At 40.8% G+C, this 19,324-nt stretch overlaps 1 protein-coding gene across 2 annotated transcripts in view; it reads right to left on the bottom strand.

Annotated features, from left to right (window-relative positions):
* Nucleotides 1-18,913, bottom strand: part of tpx2 (TPX2 microtubule nucleation factor) — a 40,453-nt gene extending 21,540 nt beyond the window's left edge. For both annotated transcript variants that reach the window (XM_048549666.2, XM_059652875.1), the window contains exons 1-6: nt 18,789-18,913; nt 9,402-9,504; nt 7,973-8,086; nt 7,264-7,356; nt 6,251-6,387; nt 4,803-4,960 (exon numbers count right to left, since the gene is read on the bottom strand). In XM_048549666.2, coding sequence (XP_048405623.2) covers nt 4,803-4,960; nt 6,251-6,387; nt 7,264-7,356; nt 7,973-8,086; nt 9,402-9,504; nt 18,789-18,906 — 723 coding nt within the window. In that variant the 5' untranslated portion in view covers nt 18,907-18,913. The remainder of the gene's footprint in view (nt 1-4,802; nt 4,961-6,250; nt 6,388-7,263; nt 7,357-7,972; nt 8,087-9,401; nt 9,505-18,788) is intronic.
* Between the last annotated feature and the right edge of the window lie 411 nt (nt 18,914-19,324).

The following is a 19,324-nucleotide window of genomic DNA, read 5'->3' as shown; positions in this document are numbered from 1 at the left end:
TTATAGAACTGAATGGACCAGGACCAAATCTGAAAGTCAGCCAAAGCATTTAAGAACTAGAACTTTCCCAAGTCACATTTAGTAGTTTGGCATTGCCTCTGTACTTTCAAGGCACAACATTAGGAGCACAAAAAAAGCAGCAGCACAATGCAGGACTTAACAGACAAATGTCATTATCTGCATAAAATCAGCCACTAAAGAGATATATCAACTTGACTGATATTTCCCTAACCCAGCAAACTCCATGATCACAGCACAAAAAGGAAACTGGAAAGTGGTTCTCATTTCATTGCATAAGTGGTGACCATTTTGTACATCCAGCTTAAGATGGCTCACCTCGGAGCTTCTAGTCAGTCCCACACTCCCATTTGATCCCCACAGCCCTACAAGTTTGTTTCCTTCAAGTTGCTGTTGAATTTCCTTGCTCAAATTCAGAGATTGTGTGTCTCCGGCCCTGATCTTTACCACAGTCACACTCAAAACTAAAAAATAAAAACAAATTCTTCCTCACGTTTCATCCAGCAACTCGCACCCAAAACCTTAAATCTGAATGGTTCTGTAGTATAGTCATCCCATTCATCTAACAAAATAAAATCGCCAGCTCAAAATGGGAGATATCAACAGTGCTTTGACATTTGGCTGTGGGGAAAAGATGCTTTGTTCCCATTAGGCAGTCTTGTGGTGCTGTGCTAGTGCCCCTACCTCTGGGCCAGTGTATCTATGCTCAAGTCCCACCTTCCCAAGAGGTGTGTCATAACACATCTGAACAGGTTGTTTAAAAAAAGCTTGTGCTCCTAAGATGCTGCCTGGCCTGCTGTGTTCATCCAGCTCCACACTTTGTTATCTCAGATTCTCCAGCATCTGCAGTTCCCATTACCTCTCTCACCCACTTTAATTATACACTTCATTTACATGCCAGGTGAAGATTTTTGTGTTCTTTAATTTTCACAGCCATTCTAGAACAAAAAAAAAGAAAATTACAGCACAGGAACAGGCCCTTCAGGCCTCCAAGTCTGCAATGATCCAGATCCTCTATCTAAACCTGTCGCCTATTTTCCAAGTATCTGTATCCTTCCGCTCCCTGCCCATTCATGTATCTGTATAGATACATCTTAAATGAAGCTATCGTGCCCACTTCTACCACCTCCACTGGCAACGTGTTCCAGGCACCCACCACCCTCTGCGTAAAGAACTTTCTCCCCCCCCCCGCCCCCTTGCACCTTGAAATTGTGAACCCTAGTAACTGAGTCCGTCACCGAAAAAAAGCTTCTTGCTATCCATACTGTCGATACCTCTCATAATTTTGTAGACCTCAAAATCAGGCTTCACTCCCCACCCCCAGCCTCAACCTGCATCTTATCTTTCTAATGTAAATAATCCTAATCTACTCAACCTTTCTTCATAGCTAGCGCCCTCCATACCAGGCAACATCCTGGTGAACCTCCTCTGCATTCTCTCCAAAGCATCCACATCCTTTTGGTAATGTGGTGACCAGAACCGTACGCTGTATTCCAAATGTGGTCGAATCTAAGTCCTATACAACTATAACATGACCTGCCAACTCATACTGAATACCCAGTCTGATGAAGGAAAACATGCAGTATGCCTTCTTGACCACTATCAACCTGCATTGCCACCTTCAGGGTACAATGGACCTGAACACCCAGATCTCTGTGCAGGGCTTTTCCATTTACCGTATAATTTGCTCTTGAATTGGATCTTCAAAAAAAATAAAAAAAAGAAAAAAACCACACACACACCCCCCTTGCATTTGCTCCGCCCAACTGTTCGATCAATCTATCTATATTCCGCTGCATTCTCCAAAAGTCCCCTTCATTATCTGCTACTTCAATCAATCTTAGTGTCATCTGCAAGCTTGCTAATCAGACTATCTATACCTTCCTCCAGATCACTTATATCACAAACAGTGGTCCTAACACGGATCCCCATGGAACACCACTGGTCAGAGTTCTCCATTTTGAGAAACTCCCTTCCACTACAACTCTCTCCTGTTGCCCAGCCAGTTCTCTATTCATCCAGCCTGGACACCCTGAACTCCATGCAACTTCACTTTCTCCATCAGCCTACCATGGGGAACCTTATCAAACACATTATTGAAGCCCATGTATGTGGCATCTACAGCCCTTCCCTCATCTATCAACTTAGAATTCTTTGGAGGAAGTGACAATCAAGTTGTTAAGACATGACCTTCCCTGCCCAAAACCATGCTGCCTGTCACTAATAAGCCCATTTTCTTCCAAATGTAAATAGATCCTATCCCTCACTATCTTCTCCAGCAGCTTCCCCACCACTGATGTCAGGCTCACCAGTCTATAATTACCTGGATTATCCTTGCTACCTTTCTTAAACAAGGGGGCAATATTAGCAATTCTCCAGTCCTCTGGGACCTCACCCTTGCTCAAGGATGCTGCAAAAATATCAGTTAAGACCCCAGCTATTTCCTCTCTCACTTCACTCAGTAATCTGGGATAGATCCCATCTAGACCTCGGTGGGCAAGTCCCCTAATGCCTTTTAGAATACCAAAAACTGCATTTCCCCCCCCCCCCAACCCCCCTTTATGCTGACATGACCTGGAGTAATCAAACATCAATCCCTAACCTCAACATCCGTCATGTCCCTCTCCTCAGTGAATACCAACGCAAAGTACTCATTCAAGAATCTCACTCATTTTTTGACTCCTTGCATAACTTCCCTCCTTTGTCCTTGAGTGGGCCAACCCTTTCTCTAGTTAGCCTCTTGCTCCTTATGTACAAGCAAAAGGCTTTGGGGATTTTCCTTAACCTGTTTGCCAAAGATATTTAGTGACCCCTTTTAGCCCTCTTAATACCTTGTTTCAGATTGGTCCTACTTTCAATATTCTCAAATCCACTTTCCCCAGCTACTACCAAATTTTGCTATAGTTGGCCTTCCCCCAATTCAGCACTCTTCCTTTAGGACCACTCTCATCTTTGTCCATCAGTATTCTAAAACTGAGGGAATTGTGATCATTATTCCCAAATTAATCCCCTACCTGAAACTTCAACCACCTAGCTGGGCTCATTCCCAAACACCAGGTCCAGTATGGCCCCTTCCTGAGTTGGACTATTTACATACTGCTCTACAAAACCCTCCTGGACACTCCCTATAAATTCTGCTCCATCTAAACCCCTAGCACTAAGTGAATCCCAGTCAACACTGGGAAAATTAAAATCTCCCATCACTACCACCCCGTTGCTCCTACATCTTTTCATGAAATCAGTCTACAGATTTGTGCCTCTATTTCACACTCGCTGTTGAGAGGCTTGCAGTACAGCCCCAACATTGTTACCGCACTCTTCCTATTTCTGAGCTCTGCCCATATTGCCTCACTGCTCAAGTCCTCCATATTGCCCTTCTTCAGCACAGCTGTGATATCCTCATTGACCAGTAATGCAACTCCTCCACCCCTTTTACCTCTCTCTATCCCACCTGAAGCATCTATATTCTGGGATATAGAGTTGTCAATCTTGCCCTTCCCTCAACCAAGTCTCAGTAATAACATCATACTCTCGAGTATGAATCCAAGTCCCAAGTTCATCTGCCTTACCTATTGCACTTCTCGCATTAAAGCAAATACATCTCACGTCGCCTGCCCATTTGCGTTCATCATCTGCTCTCCGCCTCCTCTTCCCCTTGGTCACACTGACTTCATTATCTAGTTCCTTACAGGCTTTAGTTACTACCTCCTTACTGTCCACTAACCTCCTCATTTAGTTCCCATCCCCCTGCCACATTAGTTTAAATCCTCCCAAAAAGCACTAGCAAAATCAGCCCCTAGGACATTGGTTTACATGTGGGCAGGACTGGAACCACCCAATTTGCAATAGGCTACTCTCATACTTAGAAGGGAATAGAACTGCCCAAGTGTATTTTACATGCAAGGACCATGTCTTAATTTTCTTTTAATTTTTAAAAAACTGTGGGATGAAACCAGAATACAACAGTTTCAAAAATCATTGTTTGAAAGAGTGGCTGGAATTTTTGAAAACAAGTAGTCAGACATTACAAAACAACTGCAAAGAAGCAATAATCAAAGTTTGACAAGAGGAGTGTAGATGCATTTTTTGTAGGCAACAAGATATTGAAGGAGCTACGTATCTACAAACCAGTGACCAGTACCAATGACAGATCTGTGTGTCAAACAACTGTTCAGCCACAGTTTCTTTCCTGCAATTGTGGTTTTATGCTGTGATTTTTCACTAAAAAGTCAGAAGGCTAGGCAAGTTTGGCAACTTTGCATACTTTATAAAATTTTCAACTTGTGGCCACTCCAGGGAGTATAAGGATTTAAATTTCCAGAGCGCAATCTGAGCCATAACATATACCAGAGAAATATTTGATGTAGTAGGGTTGTGATGGGTTTCAGAAGATGTAAAGATGACTCCTTAAGGAAAGTCCCGAAGAAGGAGTGATAAACACAAGCTTAACACGGATTTATCTGGCTTTCATTATCAATCAAGATTCAAGAGTGGTTACTATTTGTAATCTTTAAGGGCACACAAGCCAAAATAATTATGATAGCATTGCATCAAGCACCCAACAGTTGAAGTAAAAATGAGACAGAAACATTGCTTGTAGAATGATTTGTCTATTTATGCATTAAATTTCAATTTAATTAATATTTCCATTTTTAAAACATGCTCAACCACTCGGGAAAGAGTAGAAAAGAATTAATCTAATACTTTGCACCCACTTTGTGCTACCTGTTCATCATAATACTACAGGCAATCCATAGATCTAGTGGCAATACCAAACTACTCACAGGAAATTGCTGATGTTTACGTAGTTCACTGGTGAAGTCTACTTCCTTGTATACTGTGTCCACTTGACTCTCATTGTGCATTTTAATGCGTTCATCTGTGTGAAACTTGATATCCACTGGTTTTGTAGGTGGGATGTGCGTTCTTTTCTTGTTCTGACCTGAAAAGGCAAAAAAAAACCAAAGCTGGAGCTAGTACATTAACAACCTTCTTGGTGTACAGGATACTACATTTGGACAAAAATGCAATTTTTTTTAAAACTAAAGGATTTAAGATAAACAATTTTAGGACAACCTATGCAGTTATTTCATGGGACTAACAGAAGGTATCATTACTTGCAGCAAAGCAAGAGTCATTAAATATTCACCTAATGCGTCTCAGGCTGGATACAGGAAGCATTTTATTAATCTGCATCAACAGTGTATAATAAATGTCACATTTTTCTCCAAACTGCATATTTGGATAACGATCCAATAAAAAAAGGATCTCACAGGTTATGCACATGAAAGCATGCCCATGTAGCCACACAAAATAATTTAGAAGGAACCAGACGTACTTCCATGAATTTAGCAACATGACATGTGACACAACTGCAGAAAGAGACCACGAGGAACTTAATACTGCAGAAAAAAAGTGTAATCTTCACAATGCTACAGCATTTGCTTTGAAAACATAAGTAGCTTTAAAGAGTTGGTAGCACACATCTCAAATTGGAGGGTTTCAGAAGATGTAAAGATGACTCCTTAAGGAAAGTCACAAAGAAGGAATGATAAACACAAGCTTAACATTGATAATGAAAGCCAGATAAATCCATCAAGATGCGAGAATGGTTACTATTTGTAATCTTTAAGGGCACACAAGCCAAAATAATTGAGGTAGCATATTCAGCTAGTAACAAAGATTATATTGCAACATTTAAACACAGATGCACAGCTTTTTAAAAAAGCTCCCAAAAACCTAACTACCGTTAACAGCCCAGAAGCTATAGAAGTACTTAAATGGCACGTCCTTGCAATGAATATATCAGATTGAAATAAACAAGTGCAAATAATGAGGCTGGAGGATATGGTTAACATTGCAAAACGAAACCAAAGCAAACTGAAAGAGGGCATCTTCTAACATGCATTAGATTCAGTTTCTGCATTAGCATAAAGCTTGAACTTTAGCTTTCTCCAGTGATTCAGTTCATAAAAAAATCAACAAAAAAATCAACAAAATCAAAGCTTCATGGCATGGGGGCGTCATGAGTTACACACACTCAGAAGGGAAACAAACTACAGAGTTTCTGTTAGCAAGTGGGAAAGATTGACACTTGCAATCAACAATCCTGCTATCAAAATTACCTGAAAGACAATTGTGATAACAGTTCACATTATGCTGAGTTGCCACATCTAGCTTGTGCAAAGAGGGAAATACAATTCTCCTCCCAACCTTAGCTTGCCTAGTGTACCTGCACCAGATATGGCCAGTTTCAGTGATTCTTCATTAAGTTTTCTCTGCTCTGCTACTTCTTTCTGAAATTGAGCAATTTTTTCCATCTCCAACTCTTCTGTGCTTTTCCCTTTTGACCCCATGTGTTGCTTCCTCCTGTAGAATAAAAATTGATGAATCACTATCTATAAAATTTCAGCTGCCAATGTGCTAAGATGTTTTCAAATTATTCCATTTAATAAAATTTATTTTTACATGGGATCACTGACTCTGTCGGAATTTATTACAAAGCCCCAATTGGCCCATAGAAGGCCAACATCTTGAAACACTGAAGGCTATTGATGGATTTCACCCCAACACTTATGGAGTTCCAGAATTCTGACCTAGCGACAGTGAAGTCTGATTACAGCTCTACGTCAGAATGTTACATGTCTCAAAGAGCTTGCAGGTACTGTTCCCATCCATCTGCTGTCCAAGTCTTTTAAAAGGTGGTGAAGTTGTAAGAGTAGAAGATGCTTCCAAAAAAAAAAACTTGAGTTTCTGTTATGCATCTTGTTGATGGCACACACTATTATATCAGTGAAGGAGGGGCTGAATCTTGAAGGTGGTGGAACGGGTGCCAATCAAATGAGGATGGTGCCAAGCTGGAGTGTTGTTGTAGCTAAAACTATCCAGGTCAATGAGTATTCCATCACGTTTCTGACTTGTGACTTGTAGATGGTCAATAGGCTTTGGGAGTCAGGAGGGGTTACAACTACATGATCAGTGTCCAGCCTGAATATATTTACATAGTACACTCAGTTGCACTATTAGATAATTAAAAAGGTACATTGACAAGACAACAGACTAGCGCAGTCATCTAGTGATTTTGCAATCAAATCTTAAATTGAGACATTAGGGATCAAATTTACAAGTCACAAAACAAGTGGCATAAGCCAAATGCAAGCCTCTCCAGAACTTGCTATAAAATGTCAAGGAAAACACAAAAAGACCCAAGACAAAAGAGGTGTATTCTTCAAAAATAACACTTACTTGAGAACTGTTGGTGTGCCTGGCAAAGTCAATTTAGTTCGAGTCCGAGATACACTCCCTGGTCTACTCCCAGAGCTCTTCCCAGTCAGAGCCCTACATTTAATACAAAGGTAATATTTTAGTTTTTTGATTTATTTCTCTGCAGCAACACAGCTCAAACCAGTTCATTGTTGGCTAGGTACATCTGTTTTACAGAAACAAGCTTAAAATGGCTAATCAAACAAATTGAGCAAGCTCTTCAACATGACAAACTTTTAGACGACCAATAAAGCAGAATAGTATTGACAACATCACAACTCTATCTTGCAGTGGAAATATGGTTGCAATACCAGCCAACACATTAAGTAAACAATGCATACCTCATTTGAAAACTTCCTAGGAAACGTTAAATTTGACAAAGGTTGCCTGTTTCCACAGTATACATCATAAAAGAACATGAAGCCACCAATAACTTGAGGTTCTATTAAGTACCTGCAGCATTTTACAATCCCTGCTCAACGTAGAAAGATACTGACTTGGAAGTCAGCTGTTCTCCCATAACCATTCTAACATTCATTGCATCATCAGGCACAGAAATATAGAAGGGAAAGATGAGAACAACCTGTGTCAAGTAGGAGACCAAACACACACACTCCTCCTGCAACCCCCCACCACCCCCGATCAAAACCATAAACCTTCAAATTGGAGCAAATGTAAATAAGCAGCTCACAGTTTGGCTTTTTTGTTCACCGGAGGCTCTGAAGATTCCAGTTCCTTAGAGAGTTTTGCATCTCTAATTTTGCCCAATTGCTTTCTTAATTGTTCAGATGTTCGTCGGGTTGATCTAGTGAAAATTGAAATTTTAAACAAGTTAGGACCTACAAAGGTATTAGAATGCTACAATTAAAAGTCACTTGTCTAGGTACATATGTCAATACGCAGCCATTTCAAAACACATAACCTGGGTTTGAATGACCACTAATTTCTCATTGGTTTGTTTCTAAATGCTTGCATTCATTCCCACGTATTGCATACTTGCAATCAGAAAATATTCAAGCTGCATGGAAAGTCAGTTAACATTAAAATAAATTTTATACCTAATCTTTTATTCAACACCAAAATTGGAGGTGTAGTGATAGTAAAGAAGGTTACCTCAGAGTACAACAGGATCTTGATCAGATGGGTCAATGGTCTGAGGAGTGGCAAGATAAGAGCTTAACTTAGATAAACAGGGGCTGCGACATTTTGCAAACACAAATCAGGACAGGATTTATATACTTCACAGTAAGGTCCTGGGGAGTGTTGCTGAACAAAGATCTTGAAATGCAGGTTCACAGTTTCTTATAAGTAGTGGAGCTCCAGGTAGACAAGATAGTGATGGCAGCATTTGGCTTTATTGGGCAGTGCATTGAGTATAGGAGTTGGGAGGTCAGGTTGCGGCTGTACAGGACATTGATTAGGCCACTTTTGGAATATTACATGCAATTTATGGTCTCCCTGATAATAGGATGGCTGTTGTGAAACTTGAAAGTATTCAAAACAGATTTAGAAGAATTTGGCAGGTTTAAGCTATAGAGAGGCTAAATAGACCGGGGCTATTTTCCCTGGAGGGTTGGAGGTTGAGGGGTTATCTTATAAGCCTTATAGAGGTTTATAAAAATCATGAAGGGCATGGATAGGGTGAATAGACAAGATCTTTTCCCCAGGGTACAGGGAGTCAAAAACTAGAGGGCATAGGTTTAAGGGGAGAGGCAAAGATTTGAAAGGGGCCTAAGGGGCAACTTTTTCCAATGGTGCTGCATAAAGGGAACAAAGTAACAGAGGAAGTAGCAAAGGTGAATACAATTATGACATTTAAGACATGTATCAGAACAGGAAAGGTTTAAAGCAATATGGGCCAAGTGCAGACAAATAAGACTAGCTCACATTAAGAAACCTGGTTGGCATGGATGAGTTGGACCAAAAGGGTCTGTTTCTGTGCTGCGTCAATAATGTTGATCGAAAGCATTCACAGCTGTCCATTGCCAGTCTCAACTTAGTACCAGAAATCACCACAGCTGAAATGTCACCAACTCTATTCAGGGACCATGTCCCCATAGCCAACCAGCCACAGGTTGAAAACAGGAGCAGTCATGCATTTGTACAAACTTATTACTTGCCTCCTTAGTGGTGCTGCTTTGTTAGGAATAGTCTTGTTGGAGTTGCCTTTCCATGCTTCCAAGGTAGTAACCAGATTATGCGGAGGTCTATTAGTAGTATCTTCTAAAGAGGGGGGAGAAAAAGCCCCAAACAAGGAATTTAGCAAGCATATTTTGAAAAGCTATTTCCCCAGATGAACTGCAGTTCAAACTCAAAAAAGTGTTTCACAATAATTCAAGACCACACAATTGTATAATTCTAACTATGCAACATGATTTTGCTTGCACTGAATCTAGAAGTATTTAGAAGTGACTTAGCAGGACCACCCACTAGTGTTCAGAAGTGGATGTTAGCATAAAACTAAAAAAACTTAACACTTAAATGCAGTTCTAAGAAAAGTACTTCATCATCCAAAAGCGAGATTAAACCACCTGTTCTCTCAAGGGAAAATAAGAGCTCCCATGGCACTATTTCAGAAATCAGGATTATGGGGAATAGGGTAGGGGTGGGAAGCTCTTCAGGAGGGTCAGTGCAGACTCAAATGGTCCAAATGGCCTGTTTCAGCACTGTAGGGATTCTTATGACAGGCTTGATTCATCACCTTATCTCTTTCCAGCCAAGAATAGAGTACAAAAACACAGTGCTGGAGAAACCCAACAGGTCTGGCAGCATCCGGAGAGAAACAATGACCCTTCCTCAGAACAGCATTTAAAATTATACAATTGAAGGATAACTATATACCTTTGTCATACATTCAATTATTTTAAAGCTTTCCTAAATTACTTGCTACACCTACAAAGTAGCTTTTCACAAATTGTATACTCGAACATTCGAGTTTCAAAGTTCTACTACTTCTCAACATTTAGGTACATTTCTTTTCAATTCCTCTTCCTATCAGAATGAAGATTTTCTCAGTAGGCAGACTATATCAACTTAGAAAGGTGTTTGACAAAATTCAACTTGGTAGACTGGTTAACAAGGTTAGGTCACACAGAATACAGGCAGAACTAGCCATTTGAATACAAAATTGGCTTGATGGTAGGCGACAGAGGGTGGTGGTAGAGGATTGCTGATCATAGGTCTCATAATTTTGCAGGTGACACCAAAAGTGGATAGCAAATGATTACCTCAGCACATCTGAGCTTTGATCAGATGGGCCGAGGAGTAGCAGATGGCGTGTAACCTAACTAAATGCTAGGTGTACATTTTAGTAGGGCAAATCAAGGCAGGATGTATACACTTAACGGTAAAGTCCTACGGAGTGTTACTGAAGACAGACTTAAGAGGGCAAGTTCACAGCTCCTTAGCAGGAGGAGCCACAGGCAGGTAGTGAAGATGGCGTTTGGCACATTTGCCAATGTATTGCACGTAGGAGCCAAGAGGTCATATTGCAGCCATACAAGACATTGGTTCAGCCACTTTTGGAATACAGCATTCCATTCTGGTCCGCCTGCTACAAGGAGGATGTCCTAATTTATAGCTATTTTGGAGACCATTTGCATCCTCTCGTGAAAACTAAAGCAAAATGCTTCTTTGAATCATCTGCAACCTCATTTTCCATTTATGAATGCCTAAACTTATTCGGTCACCCCAATGCTGACTCAGTTGAGCTCTTTCCTCATTAAATATCCAATTACTTATTAGCCATTTGCATCATAAACCATGTCTTTTTATTTTTCTATTTATTATTGCAGATTGAAAAATCAGAAGAAAATGGTTTTAAAACAAGATTGGCTAGAAGGTTGCTATTGTTTAGACAGCCAGTAACTTGATAGTCATTGCAAGCATCCTTTAACAAACTGCTTCTTCAAGCAGTAGTCGAGGTAGATGCACTGGAACTGAAAAGAATGTGAACATATGACAAGTTTTTTTCCTGAAGGAGGGTCTAGGCCCAAAACGTCAGCCTTCCTGTTCGGCCTGCTGTGTTCATCCAGCTCTACACCTTGTTATCTTATATGACAACAAGTAGCTGGTTGGCTTGCAGAGTTGTGACCTATTGTTGGTAGGCACCAATAACAATGTGATTGCTTTTAAAGTTGAACAGTTTGGGTTGGGGAATGATAAGTCTGTTTGGATAAGCTGTTGCTGGAAGCTGCAATTTTTAAATGAATAAGTTAAAGAGCTTTTATCACTGAAGTAGAACCTGCTCCTCCTGCAAATCACTGGAAGCCTCAAGGTGTCTGTGTGATTTAACAGAAGTGATATGCTAATGTCACTAAAGACTAGTGATTTGTAATACACAATTTTTGTTAAATACAGAAACGATCCATGCTGTCTCAACTTAGTTTTTAGTCAGGGAAATTGGCAAATCTCTGCATACTTTTCAAAGTTTTTGTGACATCTCTAGACTTAGCAGGGCTTGTTTTCCAGTGTGCTAAGCCAGTGAGGCATTACATTTTGAACTAGCTTTCTCATGTTTTAAAGTTTCCCCATCATTTATCTGTTACTTTTTTTAAACTTAATTGTTCTTTCTAATCTTCAAACCTGCCATCCAAACTTGCACAATATGTTTCTTTACATTTTCTATGATGTTTAATATTTCTTAGATGATGGGTCCTATTTCTCTTTCATTGGAGGATAGCCTGTGCATTGAAATACTTCCTTAAAAATTTGCCATAGCATCTCTACTGATCAATCACAACTGAATTTTGCAGTTCATTTTGGATAGCTTGACTTTCGTGCCCTCATATATTAGCATTCTAATCTTAAAGGAGCAATCTTGGACTCACTGCTATGGTCCAATGATTCTATTTACCTTGAAGAAAAGTGAATATTACAGCAAAGAAGCCATTTCAGTCCATTGTGTCTAAGCCAATTGAATAAACTAGCCATCTATTCTAATCCCACTTTCTAGCAATTGACCTTGCATGTTTCAGCACTTCAAGCTTAGATCAAAATTCCTTTTTGAGTTGAAGGTTTCCAACTTAACCATCAAACCAAGCAACGAATTCTCTACACCCACCACCCTCTGGTGAAATATTTTTCTTCATGTCCTCTCTAATCCCAGTCTTCAATCTGCTCTGCCTGGTAACTGACATCTCTAAGGGAAGGAACTTTTTCCCCTGTTCACTATATCCAACCCTTCATTTTGTTCTCTGATGAAGGGTCTAGGCCTGAAACATCAGCTTTTGTGCTCCTGAGATGCTGCTTGGCCGGCTGTGTTCATCCAGCTTCACACATTGTTACCTTTATTTTGTTGACCTCCAGCTGATGTACCAAAGGAAAACAACCTATTCCTATGTAATCTATCCTCACAATTTTCAAGCCTTGACAACATTCTTTTAAATTTCTTCTATAGTCTGTCTACAGAAGTTATGTTCTTTTATAATGCAATGGCCAGAACTGTACACAAGGCTCTAGCTGCAGCCCAAGCAGTATCTTATGCAGTTCCAGCAATACAATCGTGCTCTCATCTTCCTCAGTCACTCCTCATGACAAGCCCATCATGCCCAGGAGAAGTCTTGTAAACCTTCTCTGAACCCCCTCCCATATCAGCACATCCTTTCTTAAAAGAAGGGGCGCACAATACTCCAAATGCAGTCCAACCAGAGCCACATTACAGACTTGGCAGTACACCCTGCTCTCGTATTCTAGCCTTCTTGAAATCAATGCATTTGTGTGTTCCTAAATATCAACTGAATCTGGATGTCAGCCTGAACAGAATCATGAACTAGGACTCCCAAATCCCTTTGTGCTTCAGACTTCCAAAGTCTTTTCCCATTGACATCTACATCTCTATTCTTATCAAAATGCATAAACTCACTTTTGCACATTATATTCCAATTGAGCAAGTAAGTGGCAATCTCCTAACTTGTTCCAAGTCCTTCTGCAGCCTCATTGCTTCCTCACCACCACTTGCCCCTCCATTTTGTGTCATTTGCAAAACTAGCAACAATGCTTTCAATGCCTTTGTCTAGAATGTTAATGTATAAACATGAATAGTTACAATCCCAACACAGACACCTGCGAAACTATCAGTCACCAGCCGCCATCCTAAAATAAAAAAGATACCCCCTTAACCCCAATCCTTGTCTTCTGCCAGTCAGCCAATCCTCTACCCATGCCCCTAACACCATGGACTCTTACTTTCATTTGGCAGCCTCCCATGTGGCACCTTGTCAAAGACCTTCTGGTAATCCAAATAGATCACATCCATTGTGTCTCCATTGGTCTAACTTGCTCATTACTTCCGCTATCGATCCTAACAGATTTGTCAGGCATGGCCTCCCCTTGACTAAGCCATGCTGACCTAGCCCTATTTTAGTACATGTTTCCAAGTACTCCACAATCTCATCCTTAATAGTTGTTGATTAGGCTTTAGATCTACTAAAGTTGGCTAACCAACCTATAGTTTGCAGTCTTCCAGCTCCTCTCTTCTTAAACAGAGGTATTACATTAGCTATCTTTCAATGTTTGGGACACACCCCAAACTCCAGCAATTTCTCAAACAACACCACTGACCTTACAAGCTCCTTAGCGAACTCCTTCAGAACTCTGGGGTGCTATCCATCTGATCCAGGTGATGGATCTACCTTCAGACCTTTCAGTTTTCCCAGTATTTCTCTGTAGTGACTGCTATTACACTCACCCCTGTCCCCTTTACTCTCGAAATTCTGGCATGCTGCTGTTGTCTTCCACTGAAAAACTGAAGCGAAGCACCTATTTAGTTCCTCCACCATTTGTTTGGCCCCTATCAGCAAGAGATCCTCAAGCTACCAATACTTGAGAGATGTGGTCACTATGGACCTTCTTGCGGATCGAGTTCCCATGTACGTACAGAATCCTGCCTGGTCCTGCACCTCAAATTTTGAATACTGAGTTCTTAATATCATTTTTAAAAATTTTACACTGGTCTCTTAGTTTGTAGACTATAATTATTCCCCCTCTTTACCTTCAACCTGAAAGTAACATTAAATAGATAGTCAAACTAAATACCAACTAATGAACTTGCAGTTTTACCTGTGATGTCACCTTTCTCTGGGCCCTTGATCTCGGGCTTCAACTTATCCGGTTAAAAACATCTTACAAACTATGAGCTCAAAAAAAATGAAAAGCAAAAAGAAAAAAGTGAATAAAAGTAACTGAGTTCCAACACTGCCTTCAAATTTCCCAAACTACATCCTCACGCAAGCTTTGTCTCACTGTGTGATATGCTCTTCCTGACATCCCAGAACTAATACCAATAACCCCAGATTCCAAGGCGCTCCTTACAGCACCTTCTCAGAAGCCAATCTATTGTGCTTCAACAAGGCAGCAATGGCCTAGTGGTATTACCACTGGACTATTAAGAGACCCAGATAGTGTCCTGGGGACCCAAGTTCAAATCCCACCTTGGCAGATGGTGGAAACTGAATTCAATAACATACCCGGAATTAAGAATCTAATATGACAACTGTGAATCCTTTGTCGATTGTTGGAAAAAAAATCCATCTGGTTCACTAATGTCCTTGAGGGAAGGAAACTGCCATCCTTACCTGGTCTGGCCTACATGTGACTCCAGATCCACAGTAATGCGGTTGACTGTGAACTGCCCTCTGGGCAATTATGGGCAGACAATAAATGCTGCCTAACCAGCAAAACCCTCATCCCGTAAATGAATAGAGGGGGGGGAAAAAAAAATCTATTTCTGGACTCCCTAACCACATAGCACAAGGGCAATCAGAAGATGACTGATTTGGTGATGTCATTTGCTAATTGCTTGTCAATTTCTCCAAAATTAGTTTATCCAATCCAAACCCTCCAACTATATAGAGTTCATGTTAATACAAGTGACAGACTCTGGCTGTTCACTGCCTCCAAGACTTCTGCAGTAACTCCACATAATTCACAGCGACCTTTTTCCACAGTTCACAATACTTCCAAATTTTGAAGTTACACCCTGTACTCCTGAAAAATCTAGGTCACTAACATACATCCAGAAAATCAATGATCCCCAGAGAATTCTACTACAAATTTCTCTCCTGCCCAAGGAATTCATCTATTGTCATTGGTCTGATTCCTGGCACTCTGCCAATTTTGCATCTACAACGCCACAGTGCCTTTTATTCCACATCCTCTAACTTGCTTCAGTCTGCGCAGCACATCTTCCTTCTGGAAGTCCACATACACCTCATCACTGGCACTGCCCTCATTTATTTGTTCTAATAGCTAAAAAAGGTACAGTTTAAATATTTTACATATTCAAGCAAGCTGGCAAATTTAATGTTGCAATCTGGCTTAGGAATAGTGATTTTTTTTTTAAGTTTTTCTTGTCTATAAATCTACTGATTTGTCAAAGAACCTGTTGGAGTAGCAACAGATCAGAACAAAAAAAGTGAACCTGAGGTTTAACGGCCTGCAGCGATATCCAATGAAAGCCCAAGGAGTGAGAAGTGTATCAAACCCAGTCAAAGCAAGAGCTAAACCTTAACAGGAACCACACCAGAACGCAGAAAAAAGTAGTGGCACAGAACAATGAGCTGATTGGTAGACAAAAGGCAAGTTGTTTTTGTTCACTTTAAAGTTAAATGGCAAAAGCAACATTTTTTCTAGAGATTAAAGTCACAGCCCAACTTTGGGGGGAGGTGGGAGATTTGGGAAGAGGAGAGATGGCAGACAGAGGAAGACGAGGATGTTATTGAATGGCTGTAGAATATTCTTTCAAAAAAAAAAAGGACGGGGTAAAAAGGTGAACAGTCAAGAGGACGTGGCCCAAGTTGATACAACAACATTGGCAGAAAGAGAGGTGGTCCTACGAGAATTTAGGGAGCTAGATTTTAAAAAATCAGAGCTTCAAAAGATTGTAATCTCTGGACTACTCCTGGTTTCACATAGTACAAGTATTAAAAAAGGTAGCTAAACTAGATAAGTGTGTTGTTGAAGAGTTGGTACCAGAGGGAGGGCTTTAGATTCAAGGATCACTTGGTTACTTTCTAGGGAAGGTGGGACCTGGGGGAGTATGACAGGTTGCAATTGAAACACAATGGTGTGAGTGAGTCAGCAAGTGCTGTTTCGCAGTGAAATGGGGTAATCTGTGCGAGGTGCAGTGGGTGACGCATGGACAGATATAGAAGACAAGTCAGTCTGACAAGGCAGAGAAGACCACAAGGGAGGGTGAAAAGGTTTGATGGCATTTATTTTGATGCATGGAGTTCTGCAAACAAGGCAGATGAGATAACAGAACTGATTAACACTTGGGAATATGCTATCGTTGCTATTAGAGATACAGAGGAGAATAAAGGGAAGATCTTTTAGAACAGAGACAAGGAGAAACTTCTTCAGCCAGAGAGTGGTGAATCAATGCAATTCACTGCCACAGAAGGCTAGGTCATTGAGTGGATTTAAGACAGAGATAGATAGGTTCTCGATTCTCAAGGGGATCAAGAGTTATGGGGAGAAATCAGCAGAATGGGGTTGAGAAACTTAGCAGCCACGACTAAACAGCAGAGCAGACTCAATGGGCTGAATGGCCTAAATTCTGCTCCTATGTCTATGTATATTTTGTCTAATAGTAGAGTATTTGAACTTTCCCAGTACTAATTGGGATAAAGTGTGTGAAAAACTTACAGGGGTGGAATTCTTAAAAGATATCTAGGACAAGCTTTTAAGCCGAATGTAGTACATCTTACAAGATATTGGTAGTTCTAGGCCTCATTTTAGGGAGTGTGCATTGGTAAAAATTTCAGTGAGAATGACCATAACTCAGGAAGATTTAAAAGGTAGTCAGTCATGAAGAAAGACAAAGATGGCCCAGAAATAAGAATTGGGAGAAGACAGATTTTAATGCAGGACATAACTGGTCAAAGTGCTTTAAAGCAAAGTATTGCGAATGCTGGAAATCTGAAACAAGCACAGAGTGTCGGAAAAACTCGAGGTCTAACAGCACCTGTTGCGACAGAAAGAGTTAAAATTCCAAGTCTGGTGAGTTTAACACGACTGGTAGGGCAACTCTTGAAAAATTCCGAAGAACAAAATTCATTATCTTTTGGATAGGTAAGGATTAATCCAGGATAGTCAGCATGGGTTTGTCAAGGGAAGATCATGTCTGACAGGTTTGAGTGAGTTTACAGGAGGTGACTAAGTGTACAGATGGGGATAATGCAGGGAATGTAATCTACATGAATGTCAGTGAGGCTTTTGACCAGCGGTTACATGGAAGATAGGTCAAAGGTGTTAAGAATCCATGGAAATCACAGGCAAGGCAATTTGTTAAAAGCTTGCGTGACTGGAAGCCTGTGTCCAATGGCATGCCACATTACAAACAGTAAGGGAGGCATTGAATACCGTATATTTTGCTTTAGGAATGAACGTAGAACCATCACAGCACTTGAGATGCATTCAGACTGTCACATGGAGGCACTTTGTATGCCAAAGCAGGAAACCCAAGTACTGGAAAATAGTATAAGTAGGTAGATGCTCAATAACCTGCAGGGACATAATGGGCCAAAGACTTTTCCCCATGCTGTAAAATCTGACACTAAGCAGAAATCATGGAGATTTTTAAGATAATAAAGCCCCGGGATTCCATTGTTTGAACAAACTAATTCTACTACAAAAACGTACAATCTATTTAAAACAAATCTTATTTGTTACATTATACAGTAAATAGGCAAACAGTTCACCTACAATAGCAAGTGCAATCAAGAGCAATATCATTGATTGCTCAGCAAATACTCCCCAGATGTTAAAGCTATCTCATTAATTTTCAGTACAGGCTACAACTCATCTGCCTATATGGGCTGGAGACCTCTTTCAAAATCCTGTCACATACTGTGTTTCAGCAACTGCTCTCATGTATATTGATCACCCTGTTATTACTTTTGGCTCACAATTTCTAGAAGCTTTTCCACTACCACAATCAAAGTGATAGATCTGCTGCTGTGCTCATCTGCACAGCTTTTGTGGACAGTATAAAATTTGTAATTCTCCACGTCTCTGGTACCACCTTAATCCATGAAGAACTATAAAAGAAGCTGAAATCAAAAATTGCTGGAGATGACAGCCAGTCAGGCAACATCCATGGAGAAAAAGCAAGCTAACATTTCAAGTCTAGATGATTCTTCAGGAGGTGAACTATGATCTCCAGAAATTTGTTTTCAGTTTAGATTCCAGCACCTGCAGTAATTTGCTTCTAGAAAATGAAGCCAGTAGCTCCACAATTTAAACTCTCATTTTCCTCAGCACCAGGCGTACATCTCATTCAGTCATGGGGCCTCAAGTACAGACCCTATCCAATACTACCTCCGTAGCTATTTTTAGGCACTTCACATGTTTGAAATATCTCATCTCTTGTGTAAGGTACAAGTCACTGAATACAGTGTTGACTTTTGGTTGGGGGGGGGGGGGGGGAAGAGGGGGAGAAGAGAAGAGGAATTAATTTTGCACAATCCTGTGTGCTGATACTAGAAGAAAAAAAACCAAATTCTTACCTGTAGATGTACCATCTTCATTGAGTTCACTCAATACAGAGTTTGCTTCATCACAAGAAAGCTCCTGCGAAGATTTTGTTGAAGCTTGAGTTTGGGTGACAGGACCTCCCAAAGTCATCCCAACTTGCTCATCTAGTACAGGAGGATATCAACATTTAAAAAGCAAAACAGGGTTTGCATAATTCATACTAAAGCATTTCCAAGGGTCAATCTTTTCTGCAACACCTGCATTGGACCAGTGCCTTCATTCCAATGCTCATACGAACAAAGGGCAGCAGGCAGTGTATCAGTTTGCCTCGAAAACAGAACCGGAGCAACCCACTGCACCACACAACCAGCCCAGCTCTTCCCCCCCACCCACTGCATCCCAAAACCAGTCCAACCTGTCTCTGCCTCCCTAACCGGTTCTTCCTCTCACCCATCCCTTCCTCCCACCCCAAGCCGCACCCCCAGCTACCTACTAACCTCATCCCACCTCCTTGACCTGTCCGTCTTCCCTGGACTGACCTATCCCCTCCCTACCTCCCCACCTACAC

This window comes from Stegostoma tigrinum, chromosome 19, assembly GCF_030684315.1.
Source record: "Stegostoma tigrinum isolate sSteTig4 chromosome 19, sSteTig4.hap1, whole genome shotgun sequence".
Lineage (NCBI taxonomy): Eukaryota > Metazoa > Chordata > Chondrichthyes > Orectolobiformes > Stegostomatidae > Stegostoma > Stegostoma tigrinum.
Note: the sequence above shows the minus strand (reverse complement) of the source record. Positions and strands in the feature narration are given on the sequence as shown.